This window comes from Narcine bancroftii, chromosome 10 (genome assembly GCF_036971445.1).
Source record: "Narcine bancroftii isolate sNarBan1 chromosome 10, sNarBan1.hap1, whole genome shotgun sequence".
NCBI classification, from domain to species: Eukaryota; Metazoa; Chordata; class Chondrichthyes; order Torpediniformes; family Narcinidae; genus Narcine; species Narcine bancroftii.
The window spans coordinates 15,611,073-15,631,515 of NC_091478.1; the positions used below are offsets into that span (position 1 = coordinate 15,611,073).

General features: G+C 38.2%; 1 protein-coding gene and 1 long non-coding RNA gene across 11 annotated transcripts in view; both read left to right on the forward strand.

Annotated features, from left to right (window-relative positions):
• The window catches only part of atrnl1b (attractin-like 1b), a 617,494-nt gene that overhangs the window by 48,196 nt on the left and 548,855 nt on the right, over positions 1-20,443 (forward strand). For all 10 annotated transcript variants that reach the window (XR_011345361.1, XR_011345362.1, XR_011345364.1 and 7 more), the window contains exons 6-8: positions 2,658-2,832; positions 3,701-3,794; positions 19,526-19,781. Coding sequence is in view for 6 of the 10 variants with exons in the window: in XM_069900005.1 (XP_069756106.1) it covers positions 2,658-2,832; positions 3,701-3,794; positions 19,526-19,781 (525 nt within the window). In the remaining 4 variants the exon portion in view is untranslated. The remainder of the gene's footprint in view (positions 1-2,657; positions 2,833-3,700; positions 3,795-19,525; positions 19,782-20,443) is intronic.
• LOC138744214 (uncharacterized) lies at positions 14,073-16,850 on the forward strand. The gene is made up of 2 exons (XR_011345369.1): positions 14,073-14,146; positions 16,538-16,850. It is a non-coding gene; the product is annotated as an uncharacterized lncRNA (long non-coding RNA).

The window sequence follows — 20,443 nt, forward strand, 5'->3', positions numbered from 1 at the left end:
AATGAATTGTTCAAGTGATAGTATCTGAAAGGTGGTGGTCAAAATCAGTAAATTACAAAAGGTGTCTGGTGGAGAGGTATACAAGGTAAGAGAAATAAGATGTAATAATCTCAGGAAAAAAAAAACACATTGAAAATGTTAAATTCAACCAGGAAGGTTTAATATTCCTGGTTGGAATATTTGCTGTTCCTTGAGTATACGTTGAATTTTCAAAGAAACAGTGTACGAGTCCAGAGGTGCAGGTGAAGGTGAGAAGTAAAATGACTGGGTCTTCCATGCAGATTGAATTGAGATGTCAGCCAATCTGCATTTAGCTTCTCCATTTCTGTCCACTAAATTGGAACAAGTACAAATTAAATAATTGCTTTACTTAAACAGAAGTTAATAGGGAGGTGGTAAAAGAATAAATACTGTGAGAGGTGGGGAGTGCAAGGAGATGCAAGAGCAAGCCATGATGTCATGGAGGCAGTAGACCCTTCTGAATGCTGAGGGGATATATATGATGGATAAGGTTGCAATGCAGAATGGATGTGAAGGGGGAGGGAAACTGGAAAAATGGCATGCATCTTAAAGGGACAAGGAAGCTGGGTGGGAGGAAGTTTACCGTCATCAATAGCAATTTTTTATATAACCTTTGCAATGGGGAATGAAAGAGACCATCCAAATGTATTGATTGCATATCTCTGGCTTTAAAAATTTCCTGATTCTGCATCGACTGCTGTTGGAGGACTTTGCACTTTAAATGTCACACTGTCTATTTTCTTTGATTCACAATTTGAATAATCCAATTAATCAAATGAATGCTATACATAGTAAAAACACAGCAATGCTGGAGGAACTCAGCAGGTCTTGCAGTATCCCATAGGAGGTAAAGTAACATTACTGACATTTTGGACCTGAGCCCTTCCTCCACATACGAGTAAAAAGCAGGAAGACTCCTATATTAAAAGGCTGGGGAAAAGGAAAGAATAGTAGGGGGAGGAGTTCAGACCAATATTCAAAAGGTATTAATTGGATATGATAAGTGGACAGGAGAAAGGAAAGGTGAGACTTGATTGGGAGAGGGGGTTATTTTTGGCTCTGTGAAAGGAGACTGAAGAAAAAGGGAAGAGAGAGGAAAGGAAAGAGGAAAAGATGGGGGGTAGAAAGCTAATAAAAGTGGAGGTCAATGTTAATGCCATCTGGTTGGAGGATGACCCAGGCAGAATATGAGGGGTTGTTCCTGCAATTTGCGGATGGTCTCAATCTGGCAGTGCAAGAGACCATGGACAGACATGTTGGCAAGGGAATGGGGTGAGGAATTGAAATTGCCTTTTATAACCAATGTATAAATTTCTAAAACTTTAGATCACAATCATGGTTTAAAATTGGCACGGTTTTTTTTTTGTTCGTAAGCATTTAATGAATTGGAACACGATTTATATTGAAACCCAGATGAATGCAAATGTTCTTGATTGTACTGCTTCCATATTTTGCCTTCCCAATGATTTTTGACCACTTATAGAGCAGTCTGTGGTACTTTCTTGGTAACCTTCCAAAATCTCTGTATATGTCCTGGAGAATTTGGATTGCATCCAAACTGGAACATTTTGCAATGCAAACCAAATGTTGCAGTGTCATGGACAAGTGACATCTTTGCCAATGGTATATTCTTGAGCAAATAATGAGAAGCTGGAGGGATTCTGTGGGTCAGGCACCATCCATTGAAGAGAAATGGGCAGTCAGTAATTTGGGTTAGGACCCTTTTTCAAAGCCGTTTCTTAAAAAAAACTCAAAAATTAAAAAAAATTCTCTTCCAGTCATATTTAAAGAAACAAAAATAAGAAAAAAAAACCATACTAATCTAACCCATCCCTCTAAACATGGTCACCAGCAAATTAATTGTAAAGAAATGAGTATCGGCTTTTGGACATCGGATAGAAAATGCCCAGAGAACCCCTGCCAATGTAATCAAATTATGATAATAGTCCATGAATGGGCCCCACATCTTGTCAAATTCAACCTTGATCTCTTTAACATATATAATTTTCTCCAAACTCAGGACCGACATAACATCCTGTAACCATTGCATACAAGTTGGTGCTCTGCTGTCTTTCCCCCTTATCAAAATTGCTCGTCTGACCATCAATGAAGTAAAAGCTTCTATTTTTTTTGTATTGAATTCAAGGAAATCCTCTCTCCTAGAGAATAACCAAAGCTATAAAAGGACATGGTTCTAATTTAATCCTAAAAATCTGTAATTAGAGTATTAAAGAATTGTTCCCTATATTCTTGTAGTTCTGGACACTCCAGAGAGGCCTCAAAAATCTTACATTTGTCACATAGAGGATCAATATCTGGATAAAAATGAGATAGTTTAACTTTGGACATTCATTTTCGATGTACAACTTTAAATTGTTAAAACTCAAGATTCAGTGTCTTGCACACCCAGATTCTGGTCATTGTCTTGATATCTATAATTTTTGTTGCCAGTGAATGATTATTGATTATTCTTGTCAATAAATATAGTCATTGATTTGAGATCATGTACTGAAAATATCTTAAAAATGAGTAAAACTTTGTGTAATGTGAGGTTATATTTTTAATCTTGTCTGTATGCTCTTGTGTTGAAACTTGTACCAAACACTGATGTTTAATTCTATTTTACTGTATTCCAGGACCAGACTGCTCTTTACCTGTCCCATCCAAAAAATCCTATTGGGTACTTCCAAATATCAAACCCTTCAGTCCCAGTGTGAGCCGTGCATCCCACAAAGCTGTTGTATACGGGAAGTTTATGTGGGTAATTGGTGGATATACTTTCAATTATAGTTCATCGCAGATGATCCTGAAGTAAGTATGCCTGTAGTTTACTATTTGTTTTCTTTCATGTTTTCCAAACGTTCAAACCACCGGTGGCTTCTTTAGTATGTCTACTTTGTCTTTTGTCCAAACTGAACAACTTAGAAATTTGGCAGGAGCACCGAACCTGCAATAAAATGTTTTGGAACTAAATTTTTCAGAGTTTGTGACAGGAGCTTCAGGACATTTACTAAATAAGAGCAGAATAGTCAAATGGTGCCACATTTTAAAAGATGTAGTATGATGTCACTATTGTTTATATCTATGACGGGAATTAGCAAGGAAGGGATTAATGAAGCTTTGCTTTCGGTTGAGCTCTGTGCTTGATTGTAAATTAATTTTGAAAGTCATTGTTACTAGCAAATGCTTAGAAATTTATAACCTTGTATAAAAAACCAGGTTCCATGATAAGTAAGAACTGTTGCCAAAAGAAGGAACTCAACTGTTTAGTCATTTGTAAGTGGAGTGAAGTGAAATGGAATGAAGTGAAGTGGAATGAAATGATGAATGTATTCACGATGTTGGTCAGAATTCTGGACTAAAAGTGTGCATGAAACTCCGGATAGTCATTATTGGTTTTATTTCTACTTCACTGTTTATCCATAAGCAGTGAATGGTATGACTACATTTGCAGTTTTACATAATTTTGTTGAATTGTTGAATGAATGTCACCCATCAAGGAATTAAAAAATTTTGGTTCATTAAAACCCAGTTGCCAAACAGACAATAACTACAGAATATGATATTGTCAACATGTTAACATGGATGTTTAGCAAATATTGCACATTATAAATGTGGAATTAAATATACAGTTTACTTTTGTTCAGAAAATTGATTCAGCCAATTAATTTTGTTCAAGATATGACTTGGAGAGCAATGGGTGGACAGGAGTGCCCATAACAAGTGACGTGAGACCGCTTTCAAGGTATGGACATTCTCTAACCTTGTATCAGGTAAGATTTAAATTACTATACTAACTAAGCTTCATTTATGACCAGAGTCCAGATCTCGTTACAAAAAATTCAGATAATTTGTATGTGCAAGTATTTCCAATCTTTTGTGGGACCCACTGTTGGTGCAATATATTTTCTTAATTTTAGCATCTACAATTTTCAGGCCTGGGCCTTGGTACACCAAAAATAAAATAATGAATAATAAATTCTCCTTGAAATGTTTTTGATGTGCAGATTGCAGCCATTGTGTCTTTTCATATCAGTGTTTTAAGTTGTTGGAAATAGTTATGAAAGCAAGGTTATATGGCCCATCTTAATTTATTCATTAAAAAATACTGTGATAATTTTCCCTTTAGCTTGCATCTTGTTCACGATGATATCCACACCATCTCTTTCCTGCTCTATCTGGATTTTAACTGTGTGTTTCTCACTTGCAGCTTTTAACGTTCTGTCAATGCCCTCGTATTGTTCTTTTTTACAATGCTGCCTCCTTCTCTAAAGTAGTGAAGAAAAGGTTTGAGTGGAACATTAGATTATTCTGAGATTCCTTAATTTTAATGTTAGGTTTACTGACCTCAGAAAATAATAAAATCAATAATCAAGTGAAAATTTAAATATTAACTATTTCATTAAAATTGAATCAAATTCGGTACTTGAGCGTGATGTACCATATCGAGATTTCCAAGATTATTTTTCGATATGCAAGATCAACACTATGCAGGTATGAGATGAGCAAGCATAGAAGACATCAGTATTGGAATGAATGTTGGTCTCTAGATTTGCTTTGAATGTACAATTTAAACATTAAGTCCACTAAGACCTCGAGGTCATCTTCAATGTCAGTGATAGTTTTTATTGCAAATAACGGAGTAGATCCTGCTGCTTATTTTTCTTATCAAGTGCAGCAGTTAGATTTTACCCAGTATTGACAAATATTAATAAAACATGAAGCAGTGAATCTAAGGATCAATCAGCAGAAGTGTGTCATGGCTGAAGAGGACATGACACACGTTGCTATTTATTCATTTCTATTTGGAGTAAAATGATGTATGAATTTGGTGCTGCCATATTCAAACATCAATTACAAATTAATTATCTCTAGTAAATGAGCTTAATGGCATTATTTGCTGGCCCTCCACAGCCTCTGAATTACTGCAGAGTAATACAGTGCAAGGCCAACCCCACAAACTTCCTTGATAGGCTTTCACAACAGGCAAAGTTGGTGGGGGGTCAATATTTTCCTCGCTGTGAAACTGCATTTGGAACAATGTTGGATTAGCAGCTTCAGTCTGTTTAGACTGTTCTGGTGACAGTTGAAATATGGTTGAACAGTATTGTTGCTGGTATCTTTGAACTGATGCAAGGAAGATGGGAAATTTTAGAGTGTGATGAATGGGTAAGTTTAAAAACAAAATGTTTAAAATATTTTTCATCTAGTCATGTATCAATAAGTTAATTGCAATTTCTCTATGATTCCATATTCATGATTTATGTTGTGCTTTGAAAGATGTGTTCCATGGATGTTTACAACACAAAGAGGATTGCTTCATAATGCTTTAACAAAGTGCCACCAGAAGGCAGTAATGTACTATTCATGCAAAATATTGGAGCAGCTTTGCGAAGAATTTCTAGCTACTGAAATGAATGGCTGTCTAAAATTTCTGTTCCCCTTGAATAAACCTACCACAAGTTACAGCTTTCTAGATTGATGGGTTAATAACAAAAATGTCTTATTATGCAACTTCAAACCCTGCATTTATTTGTAGAAGATATTTCAAAAGTGTGAAAATTGTTATCATGGGCTAATTGATAAATGAGCAATTCTTCAGATATGTGTTGGAATATGTAACAAAGAATAAGTTTAAACCACTTGCTCTTTATTTTTAATATCCCTTGCCTTTGCTTCAGTAAAAATATAAAAGTTTAACTGTAGAAATATTGTGGCATAACTTAATAGCCCTTTTTCCACAGGCATCCCAGTTAATTGGCCGTGCATTGTCCTGGGATAGGAAGCTGTTTGTACTATTTTCACTGGGCCACCTTTAACTGGGGCACTGACTGCTTTTCCACTGAACACAACTCATCCCCAGGGATAGAAGAGTCTGCCCTCTCTTACTTTCGGTGGAAAGGTGATTCTCGGCCCCCAGCACCCAATGGGAAAGAAGCAGGGGGCAGCTGGCTCAATATGGGAGCAATGGCTGTCTTCCTTGCCCATAATCCCCCACGCGGCTAGAACTGCTCTGGCACTGACAGAGTGGTTCCAGCTACATTGGGGATTATGGGTAACGAAGACATCCATTGTTTCCACATTGAGCCGTAGCTGCGATCCAGTGTGGCACTCAGAAAACTCCGGGCTTGGCAGCACTGCACCCCTGCTGTCGTATCGGGAGGTAGATGGGGGCAGGGGGCGACATACGGGGCTGCACTGCTGGGGTGTGCCTGACGAGCTGGTGGAGCACCTGAAAGCCGTTGACGCTTGGCTCCACTGCCCTGACGGCCCACTCCTCCTGCAGTTCTGCACCTTGTGTCTGCCCTTCTGCCCCACTTGGCCACTGGCTCCAAGCAGTCAATGCTGGCCACCTTTTTGGCCGAGCTCCCAGGCCACCCCGTTGCTTCTGACTGACGCGCTGGTTGACAGCCTCCTGTACGTCGCTTGTTGAACCACCACTCAGCCGAGACGGCTGGGGAGGACAGATGTCGAAGATTCTGACGATCCGGTCCTGACGATCCCAGTTGTACAGCGGTTTGTAGGTTAATTGGTGTATTTTTAGTTGTTATTTTTTTTTTACTTTAGCACATTGTCCAGTTTTTTTAACATGCTATTTAAATTAGTGATTTAAAAATAAAGAAATTTAAAACCAGTGGCTGGTCAATTAAGTTCACTTTTTCATTCAACATGTAAAAAAAAATTCTTGTATATGCGCATACGCATTTAATGCACAGTGGGCAAATCTGGTTGGTAAAAGAACGTATATAATGCACATTTGATATCTGTAAAAATACAGTAATTGGCCTACAGAAGCCACAGCTGTCAATCAGGAACAACTGCACCACTTGTCCATTACAGCTAAGGCTATCAGCAAAGAGGTACAAAAAGAGGCTACACTGTCAAAGATTCTGTTCTTCACCTTGAAAGGGTGGCTTAAATTGAAAGCTTTTTATACCTGGCAAAAAAAAAAATTGATTGCCTGTTGTAGAGGACAAGAACTACCATTCCCAAGAAATGGCAGGAGGCCTTACTAAAGGAAATCCACACCAATTATCGAGGAATGGTCCGAATGAAGCTGGTAGCCATCGATTGACATAGACATTCAACAATGTTTCGGAGATGTCAAGAAATGCATTTGAAAGCACCCCAAGCAGAAGCTAACCCCATGGAAATGGCTTTTACAACCATGTCACTGAATTCGTTGATTTCACTGGTCCATTTATGAGGCAAAACTTTCTAATTATTGTTGATGCACTCTCCAAATGGTCTATTGTGTGGTGAATGTCATCAATAACAATGGAAAAGACAATTGAGAGATTATGAGGTGTATTCACAGATTATGGATTACCCATGGAACTAGTTTCAGATAATGGACTTCAATTTGTATCAGACGCTCTCAAGGATTTCCTGTGAAACAACAATGTGTGGCCCATTTTGTCTGCACCCTACTATCCTAATACTAATGGGGAAGCTGAGCACTTTGTGCAGATTTTTAAAAGGGCGATTGAAAACAAAGTCATTAATAACATCATGGTGTAGCATACACACAATAACAGGTGTGAAAGAAAGACACACACACACACACACACACACACACACACACACACACACACACACACACACACACACACACACACACACACACACACACACACACACACGAGGAATTGAAATCGAGGAATTGAAATCGAAGACTGGTTTATTGCACCGCCTGCTCTGCTTATTATGGGCCCCTGGTACTAACGTCCATTCTTTTTTCTCACTGATACTGCTTAATACACTGAGTTCCTCTGGTAGATTGTTTTCATTTGTTCCACATTTCAGTATCTACGGTCTCTTGTGCATCTGCAGTGTTAAAAGTGAACAAATGGATCTCTTATCTCCTAAAGCAGGAAATCTACTGCCCTTCCGCGGTTTGATCTTTTGATACACAAGATTGGCAGCAACTTGTTTGAATCTTGCCTTCCTTTGGAATATATTCTGACAGTTAAGGGAAGGGGATGACTGCATTCCTTGGTAACTACACCTTATGATGCAACAATAAAAAAAGTGGCTGGCAAATTATCTTGGAAAGTGTTCTGCTACAATACAAAGCCATCTCTGATAATTCAAATGAAAGGAATTCCTAAAACTTAGGAACCCAATTTGAAAAGCCATGTTGTATACTTTTCCTGAAATGGTCACTTTGTTCCAACAAGGCTGAAGTGCAACTAATTTTAAAAGCAAATATTGCTGTATCAATTCAGGGAAAGTTTGAATTTGAGGAAAGGCTACATGGATTGTATCCATTTTATTTAAAGAGTAAGTCAATGTTGGATTTTCACAATGATTTGATGAAACTGGCAGAAGATCTGAAGAAATTGAAGAGAAATCATTGATTCATTTTTAGGGCTTTTATAGCACTTCTGAACTTGTTTCTGCAGAAATTCAAGGGCTTTGGCATATCAAACAATTTAACTTATTGTATATACAGTTTTGAGTTAAAAAAGAAAAGCTCTGGGAACATTCTCCCTTTCTCAATCTCTCTGTCTCTGGAGAGACAAACTGTCTACAGAGATTTTCTACAACCCCACAATTACCTTGACTACACCTCCACACTCTATCCCCTGTAAGGATTCTATTCCTTTCTCTCAATTCCTCTGTCTTGGTTGCTTTTTCTCCCTGAATGAGGTCTTTCATTTCAGATAATCTGAGAGTCCTCCAAAAAAAAAAATGTGGCTTCCCCTCTATCACCATCAACTCAGCCCTTATCCCCATCACCTCCATATCTTGCACATCTGCCCTGGACCCCTCTGCACCAAGACACAACAAAGACAGGATTCTGCTTGTCCTGTCCTACCATGTGGCTTGTCCCCGCATTCAACATATTTGGAACAATAATATTTGGAACAAAGATGCATTTTCCTTTATTTGCCCCTGTGCTCCACCGATTTTAAATTTTGTAATCAAATAATTCACATATCATAAAAGGGCACATTCCAGAAACTCAGCAGGTCAAGCAGTGTCCTTTAAAGAACAAAGGTAAAAATACATAACCGACTTTTCGGGCTGAGGCCTTCATTAAGGTGGGGAAGGGACAGCAGAGATCAAGGGGAGGAGGGATGGCGAGGTGAAGGGAAGGAAGAAAACTAGGAATGGGGGAGGAGGAAGGGGAGAGCAGGTTAGCAGACACTGGAAAAGTTGAAGTTATTGCCATCTGGCTGGAGAGTGTCCAGGCAGAAAATAAGGTGTTGTTCCTCCAATTTGCGGGTGGTCTTGGTGAGACAGTGCATAAGGCTATGGACAGGCATGTGAGCATGGGAGTGTAACACAGAACTGAAATGGTTGGCTACTATGAGGTCTCTGTTATTGTTGCAGATGGAGCAAAGAGATCTCCCAATTTGCGCCCAGTCTCCCCGATGCAGAGAAGGCCACAAAGGGAGCATCAGATGCAGTAATTCATTCCTGTGGAAGTTGAGTGTTGCTTCACTTGAAAGGCCTGTTTTGGGAACATGTTGTTTTGACCATGTAGAAGTGACTGCACTTCATTTCAAGGCACCATAATGTTTGGGAAATTTTGCTTCACAGATGTTTGTGAGTACTCGGGTATGTTTAATTGCTTCATTGATGAGAGAGCAGGCTTGCTTCTAAGGTTTGGATCACCTTTGAAGTCTATAGTGGCCATTTTTCAACATGAGGATTAGATTTGTGTCAATGAAAGTCAAGAGGCTGAAAGACGAGAATAAACCAGTAAGAGAGATCGCCCAAACCTTAGGATTACCAAAATCAAGAGTTTGGAACATGAAGAAACATTATGGATGGCACTGTATTATTCTCTGCAATTTGCATCTCCTGTAATCACACCACCAGACCCATCTTCCCTTTTCTTAACCTCTCCATGTTCTGCAGGGGCCACTCCTTCCATGCCTCCGTCCTCCAATCATCCATTTTCATGAATTGCCCCATTGGTACCTACCCCATGACTGGAGGAAGTACAACACTTGTGCTCACACCTTCTCCCTAATCACTATTCGGTACCCGAAGCAGCTATTCCAAGTGAAGTTACACTTGTGAATCTGTGGGGGGTCACCTGTTGCATCTGATGCTTCCGTTGTGGTCTTCTCTACATTGGAGAGACTTTACATAGACTGGGAAATCATTTCACTGAGCACCTTCACTCTGTCTGCAGAAATGGTGGCGATCTTCCAGTGACCAACCATTTCAGTTCTGTGCCACACTCCTGCGCTGACATGACTGTGGCCTCATGCACTACTCAACCAAGGCCACCAGCAAATCGGAGGAGCAACACCTTGTATTTCATCTGGGCACTCTCCATCTACATGGTATTAGCATCAACTTCTCCGGTTTTCGTTAGACCACTCCCGTTCCCTGTTCTTCTCTATCATCTTTGTCCTTTCCTCTAGCCCTTCCTTCTCCATTCAGAGAGCTTTCCCCTCCCCTATCCTTTTTCATCTTTTTTTCCTCTTGTGCCCTCCCACCCATATCCACCTATGACCTGTTGGCTTCTGCTCCTCCTCCAGCCCTCCCCTTACCATTTTATTCAGGCACCTACCTGCTTTTTGCTCTTACTTCAAGGGCTCAGGCCTGAAAGATTAGTTATGTAATCTTTGCTACATAAAGAACGATGTGTGACTTGCTGAGTTTCTCCAGCATTTCTGGGATATGCAGTTGAGCCCATCAATTATGGAGTATAGAATATGCCTATTTATGAAGGGGAGGTTCTGCAAAACCTTGTCTTCCATGTCACAATATTTATTCAATGTTCCATTCAATTAAAGTCTTAATTATATTTCTTCTTTTGATTTGACTTTGCCATGGGCATATTTGATCACTGAACATATAGTCCAGAGTTATTGGATCATTCTCCTTTATAACTTTTGGCTCAAGAAATTAATGAAATGATTCAATAATTAAGAGTTGGGTGGGGGAGGTGGTGAGAGGATGGGGCTGAAGGAAGTGATAACTAATGTGCAGGTGGGTTAGTAAATTTGCAGATGACACAAAGATTAGTGGAGTTATCAGCGTATGAGGCTATCAAAGTATTGTTAGGTCTGCTTTGTTCATGAATGAGTGAGACAAACACCAGGCTGAGTCGAAATCAGGGTTCTTTGTTCTTTATTACCGGATTGTAACACTTGCGACCAACCAGGTTAGTCGGAGAATGCATTCTGCCGTTATCAGCAAAATGGTGATTTTTTATACCCTTGGATATGTGCTTAGAACATCATCATATCATTACTTGTCCAATGACTAAAACTGTTGCTATCCTTTCCCTGCTAGCTTCCTGCCTCTCAATCCATCAATGTCTCTCTTATCTTGTAAGTACAAGGATGCATTCACATCTTGTTACTGCCCTGTACATTCCCATCTCATGATGTTTTACCTAACAGGAGTACAAGGACACCTCCCCTTCTTGTTACTGCCCTGTACAGGGTAACTCCCTACACATTCCCATCTCATGATGTTTTACCTTACAGTATATAAACAAAATATAGATCAGTTCCAGATGAAATCAAAGAAATGGCAGATGGAGTTTAATTTGGATGAGTGTACATCTTGGGAGGTCAAATGTAAGGAGATGGAAAACAATAAATGGCAGGAGTCCTATGTGCAGAGAAACCAAGGAACTGATTGTAGACTTTCAGAAAGGAAAACCAGAGGTGCACAATCTAGAGATCATTGGGGAGTCAGAGAGGGTAAGCAAATTTAAATTCCTGAGACTCACTATTTCAGAGGACCATTCTTGGACCTAACATACTACAGGTACACAATTCTTTATCCGGACATCTAAAATCTGGAAAGCTCCAAAATCCGGCAAGTGGGGAGAGACCGGCAGCGCAAGTCAGACAGGTGAGGGCGAGAGACTGGCAGCGCGAGTCGGGCGGGCGGGAGGGGGTGGGGGGAGATGGCAGGGCGACTGGAAGGGGGTGGGATATGGGAGCACAATTTGGGTGGGCTTAAATCTGGCTTTTAGAAATCCAGAAAAATCCAAAATTTGGAACACACTGTCCACCAAGGGTTCCGGATAAAGGATCGTGTACCTGTAATATCATCTTGAAGAAAGGACATCAGCATATCTACTTTCTCAGGTTTTTGTAGAGGTTCAGTATGACATTGGAAACCTTAGCAAACTTCTACAGTTGTATGGTGGAAAGTGTGCTGATCGCTGCATCACGGCTTGGTATTGGGGTAACAATATTTCTGAGTTTAAGCCCCTGCACAAAATAGTGGATACAGTCCAGTACATCACAAGCAACTCTCCCCATGTAGAAAATCTACATGGAACGCTGCTGTTGGAGAATAGCGGCAATGATCAAGGATCCAAATACTCAGAACGTGCTTTGTTCTTGTTGCTGTCAGCAGAATGGAGGTCAGAACCTGGTGGAATTATCCTACCAGCTTCAGAGACAGTTGCTATCTCTCCACCACCAGACTCCTAAGCAACAGATACAATCAGGAACTCGTTATTTATTTATTGGTGAATTTGTTTTCCTGTATTTGCACAGTCAGTTTGTTTACATTTCTTTCTTTAGATTTATCTCTTTTGTAGTATGTATCTTTATTTTGCGTACAGTTTACTGATAAGTAGAAATTCAACCTGGCCAGCTGGAAAAAGAATCTCAAGGTTGTATGTGATGTCATGTACATTCTCTGACAATAAATTTGAACAAACGAGAACTTGATCTGGGGGTTGAGATCCTCCATAGTTCCTTGAAAGTGGCCATACAGGTATATCGGGTGACAAAGAAAGCATACAGAATGCTGGCCTTCATTGGTCAGGGCTTTGAGTACAAGAGTAAGGCGATCGTGTTGCAGCTATAATACACTTTGGTTCGACTGCACATTGAATACTGTGTGCAATTCTGATTGCCCCATTGCAGGAAGGATGATAACGAAAATGAGTTTATAGTCGTATACATTGCACAACATACATGTGCAAATTCTTTCTTGCTGCAGTCAAACACCTACTTTATATTTAAAAAAAATCTTCATTGCATTCAATTAAATTCTGTGAAGTATTGGAGGCTGGGGTGGTCTAATAGAAGTATATAAAATCATGAGGGGCTTTGATGGGGTGGACAGTCTGAATCTTTTCCCAAGCGTAAAAGCATTGCAAAATACAGGATGTGTTTGAGGTGAGGAGAAGTAAGTTAAATTGAGATATGTGGGGTAAATTTTGTACACAGAATGTGTCTGGAACCGGTTGCCAGGAGTAGTGGCAGAAGCAGCTATCATACTAGCTTCCAGATAGAATCGTGATTACAAAGGGAATGGAGGGGTATCTATTAAGTGCATGCAGTAGTGTTTTAGTTGGATTTTAACATGTTCAGCACAGATTCATGGGCTGAAGGGCCTGTTCCTCTGCTCCACTATTCTGTTTTTTCAGCGGATTAATTTAAGCAATGATTCATTATGCAGTTCAAACAAGATTCATTAATTTTTCACTTACTTGTTGAGTTACGCAACTTTCATAATTTCAAAGCCACCACTTGTATCCATACCCACTCAGATGAAGTTGAGTTTGACTTGATGACCTCTTCTCAGAGTCCCAGACTCTGAGTTGTTCCTACAGTAGTTTTTCTATGGAGTCACTGCTGCCATTTTTCCGTGTGAGACACCTTTTTATCCATTCCCTTGCGTATCTTTCAGACATTGTTTTGAATTTGTCCTGTTACACTGATCTTATACTCTTTAAGTTTTCAGTAGTTCCATTTGATTAAGAAAATGTATTCTCTGTTGGTTGAGTCCCAGATGCCCAGGGTTGCATACTTTGATATCAGTGCTGGCTTTTACCAGTGTGGAGTATGAAATATTAAGATCCAAAAGTGCAAGAACCAGCCTAAGTACAGTAGGTTTCCCCATATCTGAAATTCAGTTAACCAAAGAGTTATATTATCTGATCATTTTTCGACAGTGACGTGATGTCACAAGTTGAAAAATGTTTATCATCTGACTTGCCCATTGGGGTTCTGACGTCTGTTGGTGCCACTTTGGTAACAAGAGATCAGAGCTGGCCAGGGAGACAGACGTTGAACAGCTGGATGTCAGCTCAGAGAAGCAAGCTGGAATCTCGAACCATCTGTGAGCGACAGGTCAGGCAATGCATGGGGAAGAATTAGAACGCCAATTGTCCTTGTTTCAGGTAACCTCCTCCCCATTCTCTTGCCATTTCTTATTTTACCCTCCAGCGTACTTGGTTCTCCGCTGTCCCGGTGTCATCAAGGAGAGTGGCCTCCCGGGCAATAGCAGAGAGTTCAGGAGGGAGGTGTTGGGGATTGGTGGGGAGGTGTACACATATTCTGCTGTTACTGGGCTGCTTAAAGCCATTATTCCGTTATCCGAAAAATTCCATTAGCCGAAAAATGTCCATTCCCAAGCTTTTTAGATATGGGGAAACATACTGCTCTGGCAGGGGGCATGGCAATGACCCCCAGCGAGTTTTTTTTTCACCTTGTGGTTTTTGTCCATGGACCTGAAACCAACCTTTTCATTCTTAAATTTTGAACATGGGCATAAATTAGGAAGGAAAGAGAAATCTTAAATTGAACATTCTTTTTGTGATCATAGGTGCTGAGATTTCATTCATGATATAAACATAAAGACTCTTAAATCTGACAGCCTCCTGAAAAAGTTAATGGTTTTATTCTGGAATAATCACTTGCAAGATTATGTAAATTTACTTTGCAGCTACATTTTGGTTTGTCAGCGCAATGACCAAAAAAATCAGTGACTTTCATACATTAAAGTCCAAGAAAAATAATTATACTCAGAGGCTTGTCAGAAACTTAGAAGCATGTGTGCCATGAAACACGATGAGATGGATAAAGCTGATTAATAAAAACAAAATCAATATAGACCTTTTTTTAAAAAAAAGCCATTATCTTTTTTTATCCTCTATATCTTTAGATTTTGACAATCCATAGCATTGTCAACGTGTATTTTTCATTAAAATAGCTTTTCAGATCAGTGTAATAATGAAGCTTTTCTCATTTACGTTAGTACCTATATTGACTGAACTTTAAATGGTTGATTTTCAAGATGAAGTGCCCTGCTGTTATTTTTTTAAAAATTGCTTTCAAGTGACATTAGCTGTATTCATTCACATATTTGATCTAAACACATGAATATGCATTTTTTTAAAAACTGAAAACATTTTAACAGTTTAACTTCCTTTAGGCTTGCCATTTCATGTTACAATATTTGTTTTATCTAAATGTAGAAATGAAACCAAGGGGAATTTTGTTCTCCTGCGGTTTTCACTATACACTATTTCCTTGCCAACACTCCTGTACAGACTTGATTGCATAATTTATCTTGCTCACATATTTCCCATTAATTTGTGATTTTATATCTCTGCCACATAATGAGTGGTAGATAGTAAGTGAATATACAAACATTTCAGAGAAATTAATCAGGTCACGCAGAATCCTCAGGAAGTAAACGGTAAGCAATGTTATAGTCCTGGAATAAATGCTGAAGGGCCCAGACTCGAAACTTTGGTTAACCTTTACTTCCTTTGGATGCTGTGTGAACTGAGTTCCTCCAGCTTGATCCCAGCATCTGCAGATTTTCTTGTTTAACTCTGTTAGCAAGTCAAGTTGGGTATCAACCTATAAATTATTAAATATTTGAAATTATATTAGACATGATATAAATTCATATTTTCAAGAATGTCATTTTCAAGTTGAAAATTATGATAGTGTGCTTCACCACAGATCAGTCCACATTGACTTCCAATTCTGAGGAATAGAATTACTTGTGCAGTCAGTTTTCTGTGCAAAAGCTTGATCTTTCCCCACTAATTCCATTTTCCCACTCCCCAATTCCACAAAAACAAAGCTTTAACAAGATATTGTTATGTGCCAGAATGTGGGATTCCACTGTCAGGTCTCGCTACTGGCACCAACATGCACACCTGACTGGATAATATTTCACCCAAGTCTCTGTCTATCACCCAGCTTCATTTACATGCCATCCATTTTCTTTCCATTCTCCAACACACCAGACTTAGTTCCACTGAGTAGAGTGAGTATATCTAATGGTGAATGAGGTGGGCCAAGAAAGCTAAAGGGCGAAAAAGAGTTTGACTGGAGAACAATTGGATTTGTAGGAACAGCTCGGTGTCTATAGGCATGAAATTTCACAGCTTCTTTATTCTTGTTGCGTGATATTTCAGAATCATGCTAGAGTCCTAAATTCTGGTGTTTTTGGTTTAACAATTGCCAACCCAAAATAGCTGTCACAAAATTAATTCAAATTAATCGTAAATCTAAGACTGACATGCAATTAATTTCAATAGGTAGATTAGCAATGTGGATCTAACTTTCTTTCACGCTTCAGAAGTACAATTTCTCCACCAAAATGTGGGCAGAATTTGAGATTCCTTATGCTGTTTTACATTAAAAAAAAAGTTGGGATCATTTATTTCAACCCACTTAAGTTAATAGACTTATTTAAATGTACTTTTTGAGTATTATTAAATTCTTGCCAACCAGATCCAATTAAAAATAATTCAATTTTGTTCATATTTCAGATGCTGTCAAGAAGAAAACTCTAGAGTGAAATTTATTAGATACAGTCCAGTTTTCATTTTAAGTGCTCTCCACTGCAATCTTAAGATTTCTACAAAATCGATACTTTTTTTTGTCATATTGAAGTAATCATTCTTGCTTTCTGTGGCCACAAAACTGAAGGCAACTCAGGTGCTGCTAATGTATGTTGATGTATTTGGAAAGTTATGGTGCCTGAGTGAGGGTAAAGTTCTTATCATGTCGGAATTAAGAAACTGAATTAAGCAATGTTCTTTCATCTACAGTATTGTTATATTGTTGCTTTATTGCATTTTGCCACCAGGGTGCAGTGTTATGCAGCTGTGTGTTGAAGCAGCATTATTACTTGTTTAATAGGTAAACAAGAAGGTTGCAGATAACACAGTACACAAAAGTGCTAGAGGAACTCAGCAGCCATAGAAAGCTAAGTTGACTGACTGTCTTTTGTTTTTTATAGATGCCTCATGACCTGCTGAGTTTGTCCAGCATTTTTATGTACTGTATTATGTATTATGTGTTGGCAACACAACTAATTGAAATAATTAATGCAGTATCAAAATTGGTTTTATCCATGGGGATCAGTCATATTGCTAATGTCAGGATTGATATTTTTGATTGGTATAAAAAGAATTGTTTAAACCTCTTCAGAATGGATGGTGGGTATCATGGATAATTGGTAATTATCATTAATCCTTGGAAAATCTTCCAGAAATGTACTGAATTTTGGGTTTGTCAGCATTGTACTCTCACTTAAAATGTTTGCCATTTGTGCTGTGAAATTCCAATATTTGTTCTTATTAAGCTAGGAAGATTTATTGTCAGAGTTCATATGACATCACATTCAACCCTGAGATTCTTTTCCTGCAGGCGAGGCAGAATTACCATCTATTGGTAGTGCAAAAAAAACTGTACACAAAATGTACACATGTAAACAAATAAAGAAATGTAAACAACTGTGCAATACAGAGAGAAAAAAATACTGGAAGTTTATTGCCAATTATTGTCCTTAATTTGTGATAAGGGCATTTTTTTCCCACATGACGACCTTCGTTGAAAACTTTCTGTGGTTGTATTTTAGTTTCAAAATTCCTGTCACAGCTCTTGGCTTATACAAAGTAGAAGCTGGGATGAGGACTAATATTAGGAAGTAACTGTTGGGCATGATGCAGTTGCAGTCTTATAAATTGTATTGCTGGGGTATTTTTTTTGCAGTGGTTTGATCGAGAATATTGATTCTATGAGCATTAATTGTTCTTGTGTTATAAATAAACATTAAAAAATGCTGTAAACATTTGCAGACAGTATTTGTGGAAATAGGAATCGAAGTTAATGTAGGTTAAAGTTTTATCACAAACCTTAAAATGCTGCATTTGCCAACACCAGCATTTTCCTTTATTTACCAACTTACCAATGTTAATTGAAATGGAAATACTATAAGAACAGTAGTCGGGGGCAAGTTTGAACCTGGTCATGGGAGCTGAGGCAGTAATCTTGTTGGAGGTGTTACTACATCACCCAAGTGTTGCAGTTTATTTTAATTCTCTCAAGTTGAGTACCCTTGTCAATTGGATCTTGAAAGGAAACTCTAATAAAGATCAGGTACCGAATGTGAGTAATTTCTTAATCTTCAAAACTTGCTTTCAAGTTTACGATGTATCTTGTATCAGACCTTCTCAATGAAGGCCACAGCACATTAAAGGAGGGCCACACATCAAAATCATAAAATGTTTTTTCATGTATTTGATAGGAGTAAGGAAGAATGCAACTCAATTATTGCTTTTCAGGGAAGGGGGCCATACACTTTGAGCAGAGTCCTTAGGGGGCCATAGCCCAAAAAAAAAGTTGAGAATGTTTTCTGTGAGAGGATTACTTCTGGATTCGGCTCATTTTCACCTGCACAGCATAATACCAAAAGCTCAAAGCTTTCCGCCTCAGACAAGCACGGTTGACATTGGCAGTGTGGTACCTTGAGCATAAAGAGTATCTATTTTAAAGTTTTCACAGTGATAATTAAAGTTGATATGGTTTATCTTGGTAAGTATATTATTTTATGCTATCACGTATTCTTGTATTGTCTGGTTATCACACTCTCAAATTTGCTGCTAGTCCCCACATTTTTTGGTCTTGTTTTATACTTTTCCCAGTCTTGGTAATTGATCTTTGTAATCTTAACTTTTTTTGTGGACTGATAGCTTCCTGGGTGCAAGATGTATAAATTGTTGCTGCATAATGCAAATTGTGGTCTCAATATTTTAGTGAGTGAAATATCATCTAATCTTTCACCAATAAACTTTCAATGTGACTCCTTCAGCTGATTGTTGCTTTATTTAGAAATACAATGCAAGCGAAAAGTTGAATTCCTTTACTCCTTTGTCTTATAAAATTGTTTTTGTACTACTCAATAAATAACACTTTAGTTAGAATACCAGGTCTTCTTACAAATGCAATGATACGAAGAATGATGCGCAGTAAGTCGCACACATAATTTTGAAGGTGCGGTCTCTCTACTGTAGGAAATTATATCTGATGTGGTATGAACTAAACTCTCAGGTGGTTGAATTTAGTGAACTTTCAGATTGCAAGTTGTTCTCATGGTGCATACAATTTATACAGTTGATGAAGAACCCAGGAACAAAACATTTGTCCACTTGATTATGTATGATGCATATTGTTGCTTAAACATGAACATGTTTCTCAACTTTAATCGTAAAATATTTAACGTAGGTAATTTTAGTATAATCGAAAGACCATTACTTGATCGTATTTTTGTTGTGTTAATATCTTGACTCAAAACCAGGTTTTAGGACTTTATTTAGTTCGTTAATCAGATTTGTCAAATAAAGTTTAAAAAATTGAAATTAAGGCTGAAGTTCAGATCAGTGATTGTTTGCTCAATTAAAAAAAAATTGTAGTATGATTTCATCTGGTCAGAAGTTGTTGGTGTTTTCATTGATGATTGCAATTCTTTCCAGGATGATATTTACATGTATGGTGGAAAAATTGATACGGATAATGGAAACATCACGAATGAGCTATGGATTTTTAACATTCCCACTCTGTCGTGGACAAGAAAAAACCCAACAGTTCTTGCTCATGGCCAGCAGTATGATTTGGAAGGACATTCTGCACATATCATTGAAATGGATAGCGGAGATGTCTTCATGATCATAATTTTTGGATATTCTGCACTTTATGGGTATATAAACAGTGTTCAGGAATACAATATAAGTAAGTAATTTGAATATGCATTGAATTCCTGAAATTGAACTCAGTTTGTAGACACTGAAAATTAAGTCCAAAAATTGAAGTACCACCATGAAAGAGTCCCACGAAAGACCTAAAGGAGCAGTTTTATTGAGATCCAAGTTAAACTTGGATCTCATTATGAAAAGTGTTACTAGTAGGAAGATTTGATTTTCTTTCCAATTGTAACACTTGTAAAAAGGATCGAAGATTGTGTGAATTCCCCAAGTGCATGCTTTTGACATCCATCTATTTATGAGACGAATAATTCAACTCATCAGGTGCAAAGTAATTCCAAGTAACATGACTACAATAATGTGTGAAAAGTGAGGTTGCTTTTTTTTTTTTGAAGGCAATTTGAAAAACTTTACCAATTTGTATTTTCATTGTGTCACTGAAAACACGTTTTATTTATTTTTACTTGGTATTTATACTTGCTGTATGCCTGCTTTATCAAACTATGCCAGTGACAAGTGTTCAAAGATTTCTTTAGGTGATCAATGCACTTACTGTATTGGGCACCATGCACTCGACTCCAATGTAAAACAGCTGTAAAGCAATCTTAATGGTTGCATTTGAGTGTAGTTTTTGATTATGATCATAATTAATTTGTTGGAAATAAGTTAATACTGTAAAACATATTTGAA